General features: G+C 43.6%; 2 protein-coding genes across 3 annotated transcripts; both read right to left on the bottom strand.

Moving 5' to 3' along the window:
* Positions 1–1,350: 1,350 nt before the first annotated feature.
* LOC128767108 (5-hydroxytryptamine receptor 3A) lies at positions 1,351–8,175 on the bottom strand. The gene is made up of 9 exons (XM_053878847.1): positions 8,013–8,175; positions 7,049–7,212; positions 6,936–6,980; positions 6,011–6,117; positions 5,780–5,949; positions 4,937–5,097; positions 3,636–3,846; positions 2,129–2,338; positions 1,351–1,858 (listed from the first exon to the last, which is right to left on the bottom strand). Exons 1-9 carry the CDS (start codon positions 8,059–8,061, stop codon positions 1,563–1,565), a joined length of 1,413 nt encoding a protein of 470 aa, XP_053734822.1. The 5' UTR covers positions 8,062–8,175; the 3' UTR covers positions 1,351–1,562.
* A 415-nt stretch (positions 8,176–8,590) lies between these two features.
* LOC128767100 (5-hydroxytryptamine receptor 3E-like) lies at positions 8,591–17,881 on the bottom strand. Of its 2 annotated transcripts, XM_053878829.1 has the most exons (19): positions 17,775–17,881; positions 17,639–17,687; positions 17,403–17,566; positions 17,055–17,099; positions 16,890–16,996; positions 16,643–16,812; positions 16,166–16,326; positions 15,883–16,093; positions 14,877–15,062; positions 14,234–14,421; positions 13,181–13,244; positions 12,756–12,919; positions 12,214–12,258; positions 11,962–12,068; positions 11,386–11,555; positions 11,153–11,316; positions 10,769–10,979; positions 9,036–9,242; positions 8,591–8,966 (listed from the first exon to the last, which is right to left on the bottom strand). In XM_053878829.1, the coding sequence occupies exons 1-19, from the start codon at positions 17,799–17,801 to the stop codon at positions 8,713–8,715; spliced, it is 2,694 nt and encodes an 897-aa protein (XP_053734804.1). In that variant the 5' UTR covers positions 17,802–17,881; the 3' UTR covers positions 8,591–8,712. The 2 variants fall into 2 exon arrangements, with proteins under 2 accessions (XP_053734804.1, XP_053734812.1); XM_053878837.1 differs by lacking the exon at positions 14,877–15,062.
* Positions 17,882–17,980: the final 99 nt, after the last annotated feature.

The raw sequence follows: 17,980 nt of genomic DNA, 5'->3' as shown, positions 1-17,980 counted from the left end.
TATAAGCTTCTGTTATTAATTTTTTTTATTAAATTAAAATTGTTCAAATTTTTTATTATTAATATTAGTATTATACAGAAACAATCTTCATATATGATGAGTTCTTCAAGAATAAAATTAATCAGTCAATCTTGCTCAAATAGCTTTCCCCTCGATTTCGAAGACTGTTGCAATTATGTAGTTATAAGTAATTGCCTTAGTTTGTTGTAAGTCCACAATGAGAGTCTCACAACCCTTGAAAGATGAACCAGGGATCCAAAGAGACAAAGAACTCATCATTCCTGCCTCACTAGCAGCCTCCAGTGGTGACACACACACACACACCAAGACCAAACATCTATTTTTATTTTTTACTTTGTTCCTGTTCCATTCTCACTTTGGTCCATTTAGCAAGCTGCTAACAGAGTTGGGGTTGTGCATCCATTTGTGCAGACCTTTCCCAACACATGGACATAATCCAAGAGAGTCATCCTCTCTCGGAACTTGCCCTCTTCTATTATGGGATGGTCTAACTGGCCCCATGATTGTCTCCGTAACGACACACAATGAGCCCCAGTGGACCCAGCACTCAGACCAGGTTAACTGTCGGGCCAAGACCGGTGTTGTTCAACACCTCCAGTAACCACCGGACCATTTTATTTTTCGACGCCTCCATCTCTTGGGACCAATCTCACGCAGATAAACATTCTTTGGTCTTTTCAGGACTTGAGTTATAGACTCACGACTCACATAGTCTTGTGGATTAATGGAACAGATGAACAGATTCCAATAGGATCTTCAGCAAATGTAGAGAGTGGGAACTGAGGGCTACATTTTAGTGGTGATCCATAGTAGCACGTGGATCCAGGAATCCCCTGAATGTGGCGGTTGAATGAATGCTGCTCATTCGACTGTGGCTTGTTATGATATCCCTGAATATTCAAAGGTGGAGGGCAACAGCTTGTCACACGTATTTGCACCTCTACATTGACTTTACATGCAAATCAGTTTGTGAATGTACAGTGAGTTTTAAAAGTAAACAGTCTCTTCTTTCATCTTCCAGCCTTAGCAGCTCTTTTCGCTACTTTTTGTAAGTGTGATAAAAAGTGGCCTCAAGCAAGAAGGCCACAGCAAAGTGGCCGTGAAATGGATTGCAGCTGCGGTTATGGCTTTGGCAACTGATTCCTCCCCTGGTGGTGATTAGGAGCCACAGGAGACGAGATGAGTTCAGTCAAGACCTTCACCTCATTTACCTTCATTCAGTGGATTCAAGAAGAGGTGTATTTAAATCCCATGTTCATTTAAAGACTGACTTGAAGGAGTTCATTTGTCAATAGAAAAAAAAAAAAATCACACCATTACACCCTTTATCATTTAATGGTGTTTTGAACATCATTTTACAAATGAACATTAGTAGCCCACAACAGTTTTTTCACTAAAAACATAATAATTCACTTATAACAATGTGTGCATTGTAATTATCGAAATGATTTGTAACTAATGTCAACTCAACGATTCATCTCATACAGTATTTACAGTTCACCCAGCTACTTCTGTTAGCATCACGGCCGGCGTTTTTCCAGTCAGGGAGAGTAAGTTGCGCTTGAAATCCAGATGGCCAGGATGGTAATAGCAGTGACCGTCATGAAGGCGATGTAAATGCCGAAAAGCAGCCGGTCAATGATGATCCCGATCATGTGCCACTCCTTGGAGGTTTTGGTGCCCTGGAAGTGCTGGTCCATCTGGAGGCGGATGGCCATCAGGTTCGTGCTGATCTTCTTCAGCTCATGCAGCGACACGTCCTGCGTGGGCGTCACGTTCAGCATCTCCCCACTGACGGTGGAAAGAACCTTGGCAGTCGTCAGGTTGTTGTTGATCCCTAGAGTTGATAAGAAGAAAGTTATTGATGATGCCGTTGCGATGCTACTTTAGGTAGCACAAACCCGAACAGTTGCTTCAAGTGTTTCAAGCTGCTAGCAAACAAAATATTGACACTTGTCGCGCTACTCGCACTCAGGTTGTCTCAAAAAAGTCTGTATGAATGTCAACAATGTGGATCAGTGTGTCAGAGGAAGTAAATTAAAAGCTTGTAAACTTTCAGATTTACAAGTTTAAAGAACAACGACATTATTAAAATGTCAATGGTTACCTTGAGACGGCGCATGAATGGACACGGTGTAGCGGTTGATGTTCTTTTTGGGGGGAATACAAACCAGGACGGCCATGTATCGCAGCACCAGAGTGCTGAGCCACTCAGGCACCTCGCTGTACTGGCTGGAGCTGAACTGGATGTTAGTGATGAACACAGTCTCCAGCAGGCTGGCCACCATCAAGGCCAAAGAGACGGAGAACAAAACATCTGGGACGCACAAAGCACAGGGGAGAATGTGTCACTGCAGAAGCCAGCATGTCCTCCAGAACACATGCTGTTTGTCCTTGTTTCAAGTGTTACAGCGCCTCCTGTTGACCAGCCGTCACAGTACAAGCGATAAATAAAACACAAGGGGCTGCTTTAAATGGTCAGCGAAATTGGCTCCAATGGCTATTGAAGCGTCAATAAAATAAATACATAAAGGCCATACAGTTGAGAAAAGGGCACAAGTACAGACTGTGTACATGAGTGACATGAAGTCCATGCACAACAATTTGGCTGCTTCAATGCCACAATAATGTTTTGTGAAGCAAAATGTGTGATGTTCAGCTGATGTGTATCAAGGTGTTTGTTCGTATTCCTGCATGACGTCAGCGACAACAGAGCCACGGGAAAACAATACATTTGTGTACATTTTGGGCTGTAATGTGAAACACCCACTTGAGGAGTAATATTTGTTTGACAGTCTGCTTGCATCAAGCTACCCTCCAGCATCATGTTGGGAGAGTTAAAATCCCTACTGTGGGCCAAATGTATGCGGTTCAAATCGTACAAACTGTCGAGGTATGCAATCCTGACTGGGAACTTCCAATTGATCAGAAATGTTTATAGTAGAGCCTGATCCTGGATCGAACCCACTCCGAGCTCGAACAGTTGTGAAGCTTGCAAACACCATTCTCACAGTGGCTGCTGGTGTCAGACCATATTCACTGACTGAGTCAGCAACCGCAGTAACAGAAATGATCATATTTATTTAACAATAAAATCCCCTTCAGCAACGCTTGGGTAACACGTGGACTATTTCGAGGGTGAGGTCATATGAGGCAACAATGGAGACCAAAGTCCACTAGATGATCAACCTACCTTACAGAACCACATCATTTGTATGCAGTAACATGACCTTCTTCTGTATAGTTCTGAGGTAGCTGGAACTTGCCAACAGGAGTATTTTATATATCGACATTGATTACACTCATTCTGTGGTAAAATGCTGACTCTGCTGTCATCCAGAAACCAGGTGTCCTTAAAAACCCAGCAACAACTTTCATCCCTCAACTTTTCTAGCCCTGTTTGCACATCTTAACTGGATGCTGGAAAAAAAAGACAGCAAGGAGAACTGCAGCTTCATGGAGAACCCGTGGACCTCTCAAACGTGACGAAAACAAACAGGCAAAGACGGGAACCAGACATGCAGGAACTGCAAATACCACGGAAATATTGAAATGGAATCACACCGTCAATAGAAAAAGCACGTGCTGCAGTGGAAGCCAAATAAAGCGCTCACTTATTAGGGGTGTGGACTCGCCAGTTTCTGGCAGCAGGTCGTTCATGAGGAGGAGGAAGACGGTGTAACCCAGAATCAGGGTCATCTTGAAGGCGCCTCGGTCCACACTTTGAGGAGGCAGCAAGAAGCTGAAGAGGTCCAGCGAGCTGAGGAAGCAGCTGGGAATCAACAAGTTCACCACGTAGAGCAACGGGCTCCTCTTTATGATGAGCTGGAGGGGAAACAAGGAAACAGCCACAGGATCAGAGAGCTGTGGAAATTTTAATGTAGGCTTGACAAACAGTACTTGCTGGGGCATCAACATACGGCACACCTCTTTGAAAAGACTTTTCAATGCCTTTACACCTCTGTTAGGTGAGGATGGTGTGGTCAACATGTCTTCAGGAATCAGAAAATAAACGCAAAAATAAATGCTAAATTACCACCAAGAGTGATGGGCTGGTGAGGCTTCATGAAACAGTGCCCTTATTTTTGTTGCCAAAAAGATGGCACTCTATGCTCTTAAACTTCAGACTGAAATTTGAATGAAAGCTCACAAACCCCCCCCCCAAAAAACTAGAGTGCTACCTGGAAATGGGGCCACCGTTCAACCCATCACTACCGCCTACGGGGACATGTTTTTGCCACTTGTCATCCTTGTCAGTAAGCAAAAAAAAACAAAACAAAGAACGTATCTCAATGAAATATTCAGGAAATGAAGATACTGTAACAAGATTATTAAATTTTAATGTACAAGTAACACCCGAATTACGACCTGCTCGACTTAGGTCCACCCGTTTTATTCAACGTCTGGCACCGCAGCACGTAGCAGCCCGGCATCACCTAGGACTGGTGTCGGCTATTTTGAATGGCATTCGACTTACTTCCAATATGACTTGCGACCGGTTGGTCGGAACCGATCCTGGTTGTAAATTGGATGTTACTTGTATTTTGGATACTTTTGAAGAATTTGTTGCGACTCAGAGAGCTTCAGAGACGTGCATGACTTTGTAAAACGTAGTATTCTATGCAGCTTTTCATGTAGCACTGGAGTCAGAAGATGCAGTTGTTCAGACGTTCGCTAAACACGGGACAATAACATTGGGTGGAAGTCACATGGTGGAGGTCTGCGCTCTCTGAGAGGTCTTTCACTCTGACACGGTTCTGGAACCGGCACCATTCTGAATTCTCTGAACCTTCCAGTTTTTTTTCCCGCGTGATGTCGACCAGTTCAACATTACGTTCAGTGTTAAAGGCCCCTGAGTCTTGAGTATCAGGCAATGTAAACAACACAGTGGTCACATGACGTGATGCAGACTTACATGGTATTTGACAGAAGAGTACATTCCATCGTCCAACACCAGAGTGGATGGAACCACTTGGACGGTCAACAGCTGCCACTCCCCGTGAGTCTCGATCACGTCATTGGACTCTGCCACGATGTGTTCCGCCGAGGCACCTTGAACCATTCTGATATCGGTGGCTGAAATTAGATTTGGCCAAAACTATTAAAATAGTAAGGTTCAATGAGAAAACACAGTGACTGCAGCAGCCCCAAAAGACTGTCTGCACCGCAGAGCTGTCTCACTTGACAACTTTATTGATACTCATGGACTATCAAAGTTTGCTTTGTGGTTTAAAGGTTGGCACTGTACAAAAAAATAAATGCGCTCCAAAATGTGAAGTTAGAAAGAATAATTGTTTTTATGAAGCAAGTTCAGGCAAAGAGTGCAGGATTTGTCTGGAAACTCAAATCTACAATAAAATCATGCAAAACAAGGGATAAAATAAATCGAAAAAGTTATTTAAAGTAAGTAAATACATAAATAAATCATGATATATTTTACCATATTCCCCACCCCTTTCTGGACACATTTGAAACAAATACATTTTCTGCCATTTGCTTCTGCAAATAGCCAGGCAAACTAACAACTGAGCTTTTCACAAATGAATAGGGATTTTCTATAGGACTTTAAGCACAAGCGCGCTTTGGCCGAGGTTCCTTTGGTGGTGAGCCTCGGGATTAAAAAAAAACAAAAACAAATACTGGTCTAGTGGACCTCCAACTTGGAATTTGAATCCTATAGGTCAATCTGTGGTGAACCATTCAAGCTTCACTTCCCCAGAACTCATTTCAGTTGGTGCAACTTCGAAGGAGGTCTTACCGAAGTGCAGGTACGGTTCAAAGGTCAGGGTGCAGTTCTGGATATCGAACGGGAAGGTGTATATATTTAAGCGACAGGTGCTGACCACTGTCAGCGGTTTATCATCGTACACATCCCCAGTGTGGTTTAAATACACATATGGTGTCTTTTTGGACTTGTCCTCTTCCATGCTGGAACGAAAAACAAAGACGGTCACGTTTCTGCCAGCAAGTCATGAATGTCTGAACTTACAATTCCGCGATTTGAACGTCTGGAATCCAGAGTTTTTCTCGGGGAACAGAGATCCTTTCTGTTCCACACTGAGTTGAGTCCCAGCTTAACCCAGCTATATTCCACTCCTGAAAATGAGGTAAAACACTGAAAGTCATTTTACAAACAGATGCATGATGAGACTCAGTAAATACACTTATAATTATCACAACTAGCAGTAGCAGTCAAGAGGCTGTGAACAATGTGAACACACGAGTGGAACAATGCAAACACTAGAAACAGCTGATGGTGAAACTGATGGCAAAAACTAGATTGCCTCGACCGCTTTAACTGTGAATTATAACATGTTTATTCCCACAACGTGTCTCTTCTCATTCATTTTCCGAGCTGTGGATCCATCCTGAATCCTGAAATTCACAATCTGAGCTTCACAAAGTTCCAAACTTTGATGATCATTTAAATCTCAGTCACAAACACAGTCAGAAATATCTTCTGTCTCTCTTTGTTCCGAATCAGCAGCATGAAATTTTGCATTAACACCTGAAGCTGACCGCCTCCGGACTCAGCTGGACAGAGTGTTTCATTGAAGTGAAAACTACACACTCTTCAGCTAAATCACGACTTGGTCTGACTTGGTGGCTACGATGGAAAGCCTGGTGCAAAACACTCCTATCGATGATGGCCACATTTGCTTGACAATATGGCCCAAATAACACAAGGAAAATAAACAGTTCAAATAGACAGTTCAAATTCTTTCAAAAGTGAGGGTTGAATTTGAAAGAACTTAGACATTTCCAATCATTCAGCTGGTGACAAAGCTTAAATATAATGAGATACATATATATTAATGAGTTTCCTAAGGCACTGGTCTCCGCTGGGTTGAGACAACAGTAGTTTTACTGAGTGAGATATGACTGGGAAAGTGTCTGACTGAAGTCACACTCACCAGCAACTGCCATAAGAAAGTCTTCAGCGTTTGCTCTTTCTCATCCTGTGGACATGCAGATACAGTCATGATCATTTGCCTGTCACTTGTTTCAGCGGTTTAGCGTGACTCACCACTCCTAAAATCCCCACCACCGTGATGCCAACAGTCACGTTAACAGCGTCGCTGAAGCGTTCTACTGGGCGTATCAGCTTTTTAGTAAACAAAGTCCTCTGAAGGGCGTCGACCAGGGCTTCTGGGGTCGGGCTGGAGCAGTTCAAGGCCGCCGCATCTGCGACTGAGAGGAGTCGTTCTTGGATCAACAAGAATCACTAGTCTGGTTTGTGATTCATTTCCTTCGAGGTTTGTTCATATTACACAGGATTTATTGGCAAAAATGATCTTTTAAACCAACAACCTTTGTTTGCTACAATTTGCAATGCAGAGGCAAATACGTTTTCTGAGTTATTCTGTTTTTCCCAGCAACTTCTGAAGTAATAGATTCCTGTTTTAATGCCATATATTGTTGCCCCGTTGATCATTAAATCTGAATTTTCATCGCAGTAGTGTCAGGTGAATTATTTCTTGCTCCAGTGTCAAACCTTTATTTGTACTGTTTTTAATGGCAAGTCAAAATTGCCACATGAACTGCTCTACTGCATTGTGCGACTTGTAGTACGACCTGGGAAATGGCTTTTTTATGCCGTGGCGACATTTTTTACAAGCCACCACCGGGATATTCTTGTCCCTTTGTGCCCCTTTTTTCCATTCAGATAATAGTTAATAAACAACTTCAACGGCCAAGATGTACGTCTCTTTTGTTCAAAGTGAAAAAAATGGATGTCTATGTGTGTTACTGTGATCTGCTATGTGTTATTTAACAATCAACATGTCTGAAGAAATTGTAGGATTAAAAAGAGGCTCATAAATATTTAAAGTTTAATATTTTACATTTTCTTAGAATAGTAGAAAAATACTGTCATTAAGCATGAAACAATGCAGTTTATGGAGAAAATATGGCAACACACGCTCTCTATTACGATACTTCCAGCTCACGTCTGATAAGTTAAATGTTGTTAAAATGAATGGCGTTCTTACCGTAAAGCAGCAGAGCACAGGCGAAGGCGAGGCGTTTGTCGTCCGTCATGTTGTCGATAGTCTGTCGAAAGTGTGTCTCTTGCCGTGTGTGGGAACTGCATTAAGCTACATTTTGCTACTCAAACACTTGTGTCAGTTTGCTTTGTGTCAGAGTGGGATTTGCATATGGACTTTTTAGCTGGTGCTGGGATGAATCCTAAATGATCATCTTAGAATAAAATAGGTGTTTAATAATCTGATGCCTCCGCTTTCTTAAATGTCTCCAGTCAAGTAAATGCTCCTCTAATTTCATCAGGGGATTAGCTGTATTTGTCTAAGATATGTCTTCCCAACCAACCAGCTATGGATCTGGACTCTTCAGTGGGCGGAGCCAAGACGAGGAAACATTCATTTGACTGTGCGTGACGTGCTCAAAATGCAGTGTAAAACTGAACTAATTCTACTGACATATTGAAAAGTGCTTCAAGTGATAAAAGGCGTCATGACCATTTTTTTATATTTCTGTTTTAACAGAACAGGGCCCATCATTTTTTTCACGTACGGTATACTTCAAGTACTTTCCAAAAAAAGGGTTGAGGGCAAGATGAACATATTGGACAAGATGGACCTGCTTGTTTTCAAGCTCTTTAATAGTCAGATTTAAGTTAAAATGTCAATAACTTGAACAAAAGTGCAAAAAGCTTGGTAGCAGCTAAGTTCCTCAAATATTCTGAGAGGTCGCCCAGAGAACCACAAAGGTCGTCAGGCTGATGGACAGGAAAAAGATGTAGATGATGAACAGCAGGCGATCCACGATGAGACTCACTTGGATCCACTCCTCTGCAGTCTGGCTCCGCCCCAAGTGTTGGTCCACCTGCAGGCGGAGGATGTGGAGTTCCCTGCTCAGAATCTGCAGCCGCTTCACCATCATGTCAATGGATGCTTCTTCATCATATGGAACGGAGACTGGCATTTCTGAGTAGAAGTGACAGCCAGCGTCTCAGCGGTGATGCATCTCAGACACTGTCTGTTCCACACTCTTACCCAGTCCTGCAGGGTTTTCAACAACAGTATCTTTAGCTTTGGGTTTCCGTGGGAGGCCCACCACGCAGCCCAGAACTTTGATGACCAATACTTTGATCCATCGCGGAAGCGCAGGGAGGCGAGATGATCCGTGAAGAAAGTTGGTGATGACGATGGTCTCAAGAAGACTGCCCATCATCAGGGTCAGGCACAGAGACAGGAACACGTCTGTAGCAGAGAAATACACACTTCTGTCGGATTCATTCGAGTTCGTGATGCATTCTCTTTCAGATGTAGTGTCACATGACCCAGAGTCTCTGTCACAAAATCGATTTCTTGTGGTTTGCTAGCAGTGCCATCAAGACAATGTAAGACACACTAACTCTAGAATTCAAGAACACACACACAAAAACAACTGACTATTACCATAAAATGAAACTTTTTTCCAGTCTGCACCATAAATGATTAATTTCACTGTTGTGTCAGTCAAAACTCATTTAAAAAATAAGCATTTTAAACACCTGAACGAGATGGCTTTTGTAACCTTCGACCAGCTCTCTGCTCCTCTTGCTTTTCACATATATCATTTGCTTATGACGTGTGTTGACTAAAGGGCTTAACAGACAGAAGTCACACAATAACATGTTATTAGCACCTTAAACTTGTCCATTGCTTATTCCCTCAGACTTCAACAGTTTAAACAGAAAAAAATTAACAACAGACGGTTGAACTTTTATGATTTACTGGCAGATCCCCCTGTGCTGTCAGGGGTAGTGGCTGACAGAACAAGACCTGGGTATCACAAGTGAAAATGGCAGTGCGGCCGAAAGATAGGTTGAAAGACTCCATCATCTCAGAGAGGCTCTTAGTAAAGTTTGTCCCAGGAATGTCCAACTGGGAGGAGGCCCCGGGGCAGACTAAGGAGATGTCCTATTCAACTACATGCTACTTTTGGTGTTCTGAGACAAGCCCTTTTATTGTGCTTCCTATTTAACCTTGCACAAACATGCCCTCCGACTTCTTCAGGGACGCTTCAGTTACTGATACACTGACAACAGAAACCAAACTTTGGCCAGTCATTGTGACCATTGAAGAGGAGTGTATTGGCTGTGTGTCAGTATTGTTGCTATGTTTTTGTTCCTCATTCATAAATAAGGTGCCAATCAAAATCAAATCAATGCGTCAAGAGAAGACTAATCGAGGTCGACACATTCTGAGCATGGACACCTATCGATTGGTCACAGAATCATTCAGGTAGCAATCTTCTTTCAGTGTATCGACTCCACTGTCGAGCCATGGATGTGATGTCTTGGGAAAATCAAAAAGGAGCGGACAATGCTCTCAATGTCATTTTGCAATTCATTTTAATAAAGATCAGAAGCTCTTCTAAGGACACCCCTCACCAAGAAAAGCCAGTGGTGGTGGCTTGGACATCTTTGTTTGGACGCCTCCTCGGTGAGGAACCCAATCGGGGAGAGGCCATGGATCACAGCCAGGACATGTTTCAGAAACTATGTCTCTTGCTTAACCTGAGAATGCCTTCCTCTCCTCAGCAACCTTCTCTATAGTTCTTCTCCCGGTTTAGAGGAGAGCTTGTGGGAGAGCTCAGTTATTCGGGTGCATGCAGCAAAGGTTTGAATCAGGTCAACACGCCTGGTATTAGTCAAAGAAGGTTAGAGGCTTACTGGGTAGAGGGCAGTAGATGTATGTATGGATGGACGTTTAAGTCTGAGAACAACCACAAAACATCATACTTAACAGAGGGATGGTGTCCCCGGTGGCGGGCAACTGGGAGTTCATGTTCAGCAGGAAGACGGTGTAGCCCAGGATGAGGGTCATCTTGAATAATGAGCGGTCGACACAGTCTGGAGGCAGCATGAAGCTGAAGAGGTCGACAGCGATGAGGAAGCAGCTCGGGAGCAGGAGATTGACCACGTACATGGTGGACCTGCGTCTGATGGACACCTGCACACAAAGGTTATTTATCTAGTCAACGTATCGCATATGCAGAACAGCCAGGTAGGAGTAATAAAAATCAGAATTCAAACTCATTCCAAACCCAGGGTTGCCTCTGCTGATGCTAACCAGGGGCCTATAGTCATAAAAATAATTTGAATGGTTATATGTAGAACTCTCACATGGAAGCGAAGCTCTTCGTAAAAATCTCCGTTAGATGTCGGCAGCCGATGCAAGGAATGTTCGATTCCGATCAGTTCCCACTCCCCGGCAGATGACATCCTCGCTTTGGAGGCTTTATAAACATCCTCGGCCAGAACCCTGGTGCCCAGCTCTATGGAGGAGACTGGGAGAGAAGACGCATCAAGATGACATCAAGTGAAGAACGACGATCTGGCGCCGGAGTAGAACTCACCCGGGTGCAGGTAGGAGTTGAAAGTCAGCGTACAGTTCTGGATGTCGAAAGGAAACATGTAGGTGTCCAGCCTGCAGGAGCTGATCACCCTGAAGGGTTGAAAGTCATTCACAAAGCCGTCGTGATAGAGGTAGGTGTACGGGACAAATGGGACCTTGTTCTCCTCCATGCTGAAGGGAGAGAAAGTCACCACCAAGTAGTCACTACTGCTACCAAGATGTACAGGACAATTCAGCAGACTACAAGTGAAATGTATTTCGCCCCAAAATATGAAGATGCTGTTGACAGGCAGGAGTTATCCAGGTATTTAGTGGTCTGTATTAGAGGCCAAACTCACTCCCTAAACCCGGGGAGTGAGTACCTCATACCTACAGACTGAGCCTCTACAACACAAGTGTCTAACAAAGAGACAAGCTGTGGTTTCAAACAATGGCAACAGTGTGTTACTGGAATCATTTGATGCCAGGAGGGAGTGGCTGTACAGTACCTGCTCAATAAATTAGAAACAGTAATCTGTTTGTTCGTAAAGGTTATCAGTATTTTTCTCAGCAAACACCTTGTGATAGAAGCACTCACAATTCGTTGATGACGATGTCTGGCACCCAAAGCAGCTTCCTTGTAAGTGTGAGCCAGTGTGAACCACAATGGTCCGGATCCCAGTGTACAAACTCATTTTTCCACTGCTGCAAAACACAACACGACGGTTTGCTATAACTTTCAACTGATCACATGATACTGCTCAAAACACCTGAAGCCTGGCATCAGGGGTCGGGGCAACGTCAGTTGTCTTGGAGTTCATGCAAGGAATTTTCAGTTGCTTTTACTTACAAAGTTCTGGACCATGTAGGTTTTAAGCAGCTGAGCTTTCTCATCCTGAAAATGAAAGAGTGAATTGAGTTGATATCCACTATCAAAGAGCCATGACACCAACATTAAAAGACGTCTTCAGTTGATGCCATTTTTCTGAGAGAAATTCTCCAGAGAGTATAGTTGTCCTACTTTTGGACACTGTAAAAAAGTGGAGGAAACCCCCTGCTGACTTTACACCATTGTTTTCCATGGCAACCTGAATGTGATTTAAAAAAAAGGCCTTCATAGCAGGCACTTTGCCCCCCTTGTTCTTTTGTTGTTCAAATTGGGGATGATGGGGTTTCCAGGTGGTGGGATCATCCGCTGAAATGCTAGTTATTTCCAGCTTCTTCTATGAGAGGGAGAGAAAAGCCTCTCTCATGACGGATGTGTTCTCCAGCTCCCACTGGATTTGAAACTAAGAAACACATTGTAGTCTAATGACATGATCATTTATGGGCTACGCCAGTGAATACAATGATGTTTTATGCATTCGAATGTAAGGGTTTTCAGTCACTCACCACACCCAAAATGCTAGTTATCAGTATGTTAACATAGACAAAGGTGGGCGTCGATGAGTTGACCACAGGTCTGATGGAGCTCAGGTTGAAGACAGGTTTAAGGGCCTCCAGCAGTGCGGGTGGATCGGGTCGAGAGCAGTTCAGCATGACACAGCTACACGAACCTGTGGATGGGAAAATAACATACCATCACAAAACTGTCTAAATAATGAACATTTTTTTGTTAAAAAATGTCACTTTTTAAACACAACTTTTGGAGGAAACTGAAAAGAAACATCTAAATAGAACATCAGTTTGTAGGGTTTTGTTTCTGCATGGTATAAAAATAATTACTAATAATAACTTTGTGGGACGATATGAACACTTCGAGGTCAAGACTAACCAGTGAAGAGCGTGTGTGTGGATGCGAGTGGCGCTGTACTCACCATGCATGAGCACAGAGACGAAGAGGAATAGAAGCTTAGTCGACTTGACTCTCGGCATGTGGCGCTAAAATTGGGTCAAAAGCGGTTGTCAGATTGATTGATGTGCTGCGGTGATCCTGTTAAAGGCTCCAGAGTTTATTAGAGGGATCATGGATCAGGACCTTGCTACTCTAATCTGATCATTTTGTTCGGTTCCTCATGTCAAATTGAGCTCGGGCTTCATCTACAGAGGGTTTGTTAAAATACCATCAAGATGCTTCCTGTACAACCGTGGCACTCTCGCACCACAGCTAGTTAAAAAAAAACATTTAATGTAAACCACCTTTACATCCTCCTTCCACTTCAGAAGTTCAGAAGGTGGCCCTCTCTGTTTTCATTGAAATGCTTGTTGAAATCCAAAGATTATAGAGCAGAGAGTGCCCTCTAGAGGGCATTGAAGATGACAACACTGCTTCATGGAGCCTCATCGGAGCATCACTGCTCAAAGGCACATTTCAAATTAATTGTACAATTATTAAAGAATAAAATAAATTTGTCATTTTTGAAGTTCAGGACCTAGTCTCTGTTCTTTGTTGTAGACCACATGAGAAAGTTTCGTCAGTTGATAAACACGGAATGCTTTTTATGATCGGCTCAATTCCCTCTAACTACAGTAAGTACTTGACTTTTAAAATGCACTGCACGCGTCACATTTGGGAGACAGGATGAGAGGTCATGACACCAGCCTGACTCACAACACTACAGAATTTGGAAACATGGTTCACAACTAAAGCCTAATCGAAATGAATGCCAATCAAAACCATTTGTTGTATTTTGCAATGCGTTTTATTTAGTATACAACGTGCGACATAACACAACAGCAAATGAACGCAGTAGAATTGATGTCAAATATGATTGGTATACTACCATATATGCATCAGCTTTACTCTATAGATCAAGGGAGATGTGTCACTGAGAGTAGGACTTCACCCAGATAATGATGATGGTGAGAAAGCTGACTGATATGAAGAGGATGTACAGGCCGAACAGCAGGCGGTCTATGATGAAACCCACCTTGGTCCAATCTTCGGAGCTTTTGGTTCCATTGATCTGCCGGTCCACCTGGACTCGGATCGCTTGGAGGTCCCTGCTGAGGTTTTTCAGCTCCTCCAGAGCCTTGTCCTCCTGCTCTGCATCCCCCTTCTTCTCTGGAAAACGGTTGTCCAACATGTGCTTGTTGGTGAACGTCTTGGGAGGACTCTCTGTTTGGAGACGGAAATATTAAATGGTTGGTGAAGACGGGAGGTTGGAATGAGTGGAGGGAGACTGAGATGGAGATTTGTAAACAACTAGTAGTAGCAGGAATTTTCAGAACTCATGGTTTAAAAAAGATGTAAGGTTTCATTGAAATGGTTGTTCAAATCTAAAGATTTTAGAGCAGAGAGTGCCATCTAGTGGGCCCTGAAAGTGAGGACATTGTTTCATGAAACCTCATTGGGCGTCACTCGAAGGAGGTACCAGGTACAAGAAGAAGGAGACATCAATGAGGCGAATGGATGTGATAAAGGAGGATGTTAAGAAGAGATATTTGTAATTAGAGAGGACGATCACGATAGGTTACGGCTAGGAGGTTAGGAGTTCTGACTCGAGCCCATGACAAGAAGTTTCACATCATATCTCAAAGAGGAGCTGCTCGCATCCCATATGCAATGAATACCCGCATCTCTTTTTCCTTTGGCTTTTGGAGGCAAGAAGACGAGATAGCCCAGGATTCGGAGAACCAGAATTTCAACCCAGCGAGGAACCGGAGAGAAGTCAGACGAGCCGAGCAGCAGGTTGGTGATGAGGATGGTCTCCAGCAGACTGGCCACCATCAGAGCCAGGCACAGAGAGAAGAAGACGTCTGTGGTGGATCGGGGAGAAGTTGAGTGAGGAAAAAGAGCAGGAGCAGAAGGCGACACCAAGTGATTTGTTGATTTAATATTCAAATGACATCCAACTTTGGAAATTCTTGCTTGTGGTTGTAGCCATGCAAATAAGGAGTGCTGCCTATTTCGATATGTACCACGCCATTTGCTTGTAAAAGCTATCAACAAATCATGTAACCACACCCCAAATGTAACAAGTAGGCTCTTCTTCTTCTTTTCCTTTCGGCTTCTCCCTTCAGTGGTGGCCACAGCTGATCATCCTCCTCCATCTCACCCTGTCCTCTGCTTCCTCTTCTCTCAAACCTACAAACCTCATGTCCTCCTTCACCACCTCCATTTATCTCCTCTTTGTTCTTTCTCTCCACCTTCTGCCTGGCAGTTCCAACCTCAACATCTTCCTACCAATGTACTGGCTCTCTCTCCTGTGTACATGTCCAAACCATCTCCATCTAGACTCTCTGACTTTGTCTCCTAAACACCTGACCACATGTGCTGTCCCTCTGATTCTATCCATCCTGCTCACTCCCAGAGAGAAGCTCAGCATCTTCATCTCTGCTACCTCCAGCTCTGCCTCCTGTCTTTTCCTCAGTGCCACTGTTTCCAAACCATACAACATTGCTGGCCTCACCACCCTTTTGTACGAGTTCCCTTTCATCCTTGCCGACACTTTTCTCCAATGATTCCATCCTGCCTGCACCCACTTCTTCGCCTCCACCTTCTGTATCAACAAGTTAGCTTGTCTAGATTTGAACCCAGATCTAAGAAGGTAAAAAACAGACAGAAGGGCAGGCTCACTGATGAGAGGAATGGTATTTCCAGTGATGGGCAGAAGGTCATTCATGATGAGCAGGAAGACCGTGTAGCCCAGGATGAGGGTCATCTTGAAGGACGAGCGGTCAACACTCTGAGGAGGCAGCAGGAAGCTGAAGAGGTCGACCGTAATGAGGAAACAGCTCGGGATCAGCAGGTTGACCACGTACAGCATCGCCCTGCGCCTCACTCGGATCTGTTTTGAGGAAATAACTGACTTCAGTGCGTTACCTCTGGTTGAGGAGGAAAGTGATCCGAGTCAAAGTACATAAAAGATGAGCTCATCGATGGTGCTGCTGTCCGTGGTTGCTTCACCCTGGTCCGCTGTGATGTCCAGCAGCTCCCACTCTCCCATCGTCGTCATCACGTTTTTGGATCGTTTTGTGATTTCTTCTTCTGCTCTTCCAAGTAAAATCTTTATGTCCATTGCTATTAAGAAAGGAAAATACATTCTTTAAATCTGTTAAATACATTTTCATTCAACTTGATGTTAGACTATGTATCTATCTATCTATCTATCTATCTATCTATCTATCTATCTATCTATCTATCTATCTATCTATCTATCTGTCTGTCTGTCTGTCTGTCTGTCTGTCTGTCTGTCTGTCTGTCTGTCTGTCTGTCTGTCTGTCTGTCTATCTATCTATCTATCTATCTGTCTATCTCTATCAATCTGTCTGTCTGTCTGTCTGTCTGTCTATCTATCCTAGGTGAATAAATAAAGTTCGACACAAAGATTTCTCACCCAGGTGAATGTAGGAGTTGAAGGTGAGTGTGCATTTCTGTATGTCGAAGGGAAACGTGTAGATGTTGAGGTTACAGGAGCTCACAACTCGGACCGGTTGGGAGTCGTGGATGGCACCGTTGCTGTGCAGATAAAGGTACGGAACTTCAGGGGCGCTATTTTCATCCATGCTGTGGAGAAATGCACGTCTAAGTCAGATCCCAACAATCCCAAACGACCAACAATAAATAACACTGTCTTGACTCACAACTCATTAATCACAATATCCGGGACCCAGAACTTGGCCTTGGGAAGAGAGATGTTACTGGCTCCACATTCCTCCGGATCCCAGCTGACAAACTCGTTCTTCCACCACTAGAGAAACCGACTATCATGAATCAGCTCAGGGAGGATAAAAGGTTTGAAAACTCACGTAATGAAGCCAGATATACGTCTTGAGAATTTGTGCTTTCTCATCCTGAAATGGAAGAAGAAACAAGCCAAGCTTAAAAGAGTGTGTGGTGAAAGTTGTCTGTACTGCTGGTCATGGGGTGCGTCAGAGGTCGATCCTTGGACCTTTGGTGTTCACTTTGATGTGCTCATAAGGAGGCTTTAATGGTTTTTATGTGTTCATTCAGTGATTTTACTTCATAACTTGATGGGCTTTCTTTTGCCACTTCTAAACAAAAATCTGTTTTGTACGATGAATTGTGATGAAAAGCAAAGCAAATGTTTTTTTCCTTCATTTAAGAAGTTTCGATTGGAGCTAAGCAATACTCACCACTCCCAAAATTCCATACAAGGTGAAGTAAACGCTGACGTTGGTGCAGGTCGACATGTTCCAGACAGGTCGTATGGCGCTCAGGTTGAACACCGGATTGAGAGCTTTAAGTAGAGCCGGTTGGTCTGGTGCGGAACAGTTCTTCACCAGGGCACCACATGGAACTGATAGTCAGAAATATGATAAAGAGAATATTCAGTCAGGCGTCCACTAAGAACAGGTTTTCAAGTCAATACCTAATATTGTGGCGGCCACAAGCAAAGCTGCCCAACCTGGTGGAAGCCACTGAAAAGAAGAGAAAAATGAAATACTTCAGTCCACATGCCAGTTACATTTATATGGAGATGTTTCCGCAAATGAGGAAAAAGTCACCTTTTTCGGAGAAGCTCGTTCACTCATGTTGACTTTGCAGCTTAGTCTTGATTGAACACCTTTTATTTGCAAGATAAATATTTTGGAAAACGAATCAATGCGGTGACTCACCCAGTGCAGGAACAACTGCCACTTCACAGAAGGGGAGCGAGATATACATAGAGGGCGAGCGAGCCATGCGTGCAGCGTCAAATGATGTGGGAAAT

This window comes from Synchiropus splendidus, chromosome 1 (assembly GCF_027744825.2).
Source record: "Synchiropus splendidus isolate RoL2022-P1 chromosome 1, RoL_Sspl_1.0, whole genome shotgun sequence".
NCBI classification, from domain to species: domain Eukaryota; kingdom Metazoa; phylum Chordata; class Actinopteri; order Syngnathiformes; family Callionymidae; genus Synchiropus; species Synchiropus splendidus.
This window is presented reverse-complemented; position numbering and strand designations above follow the sequence as displayed.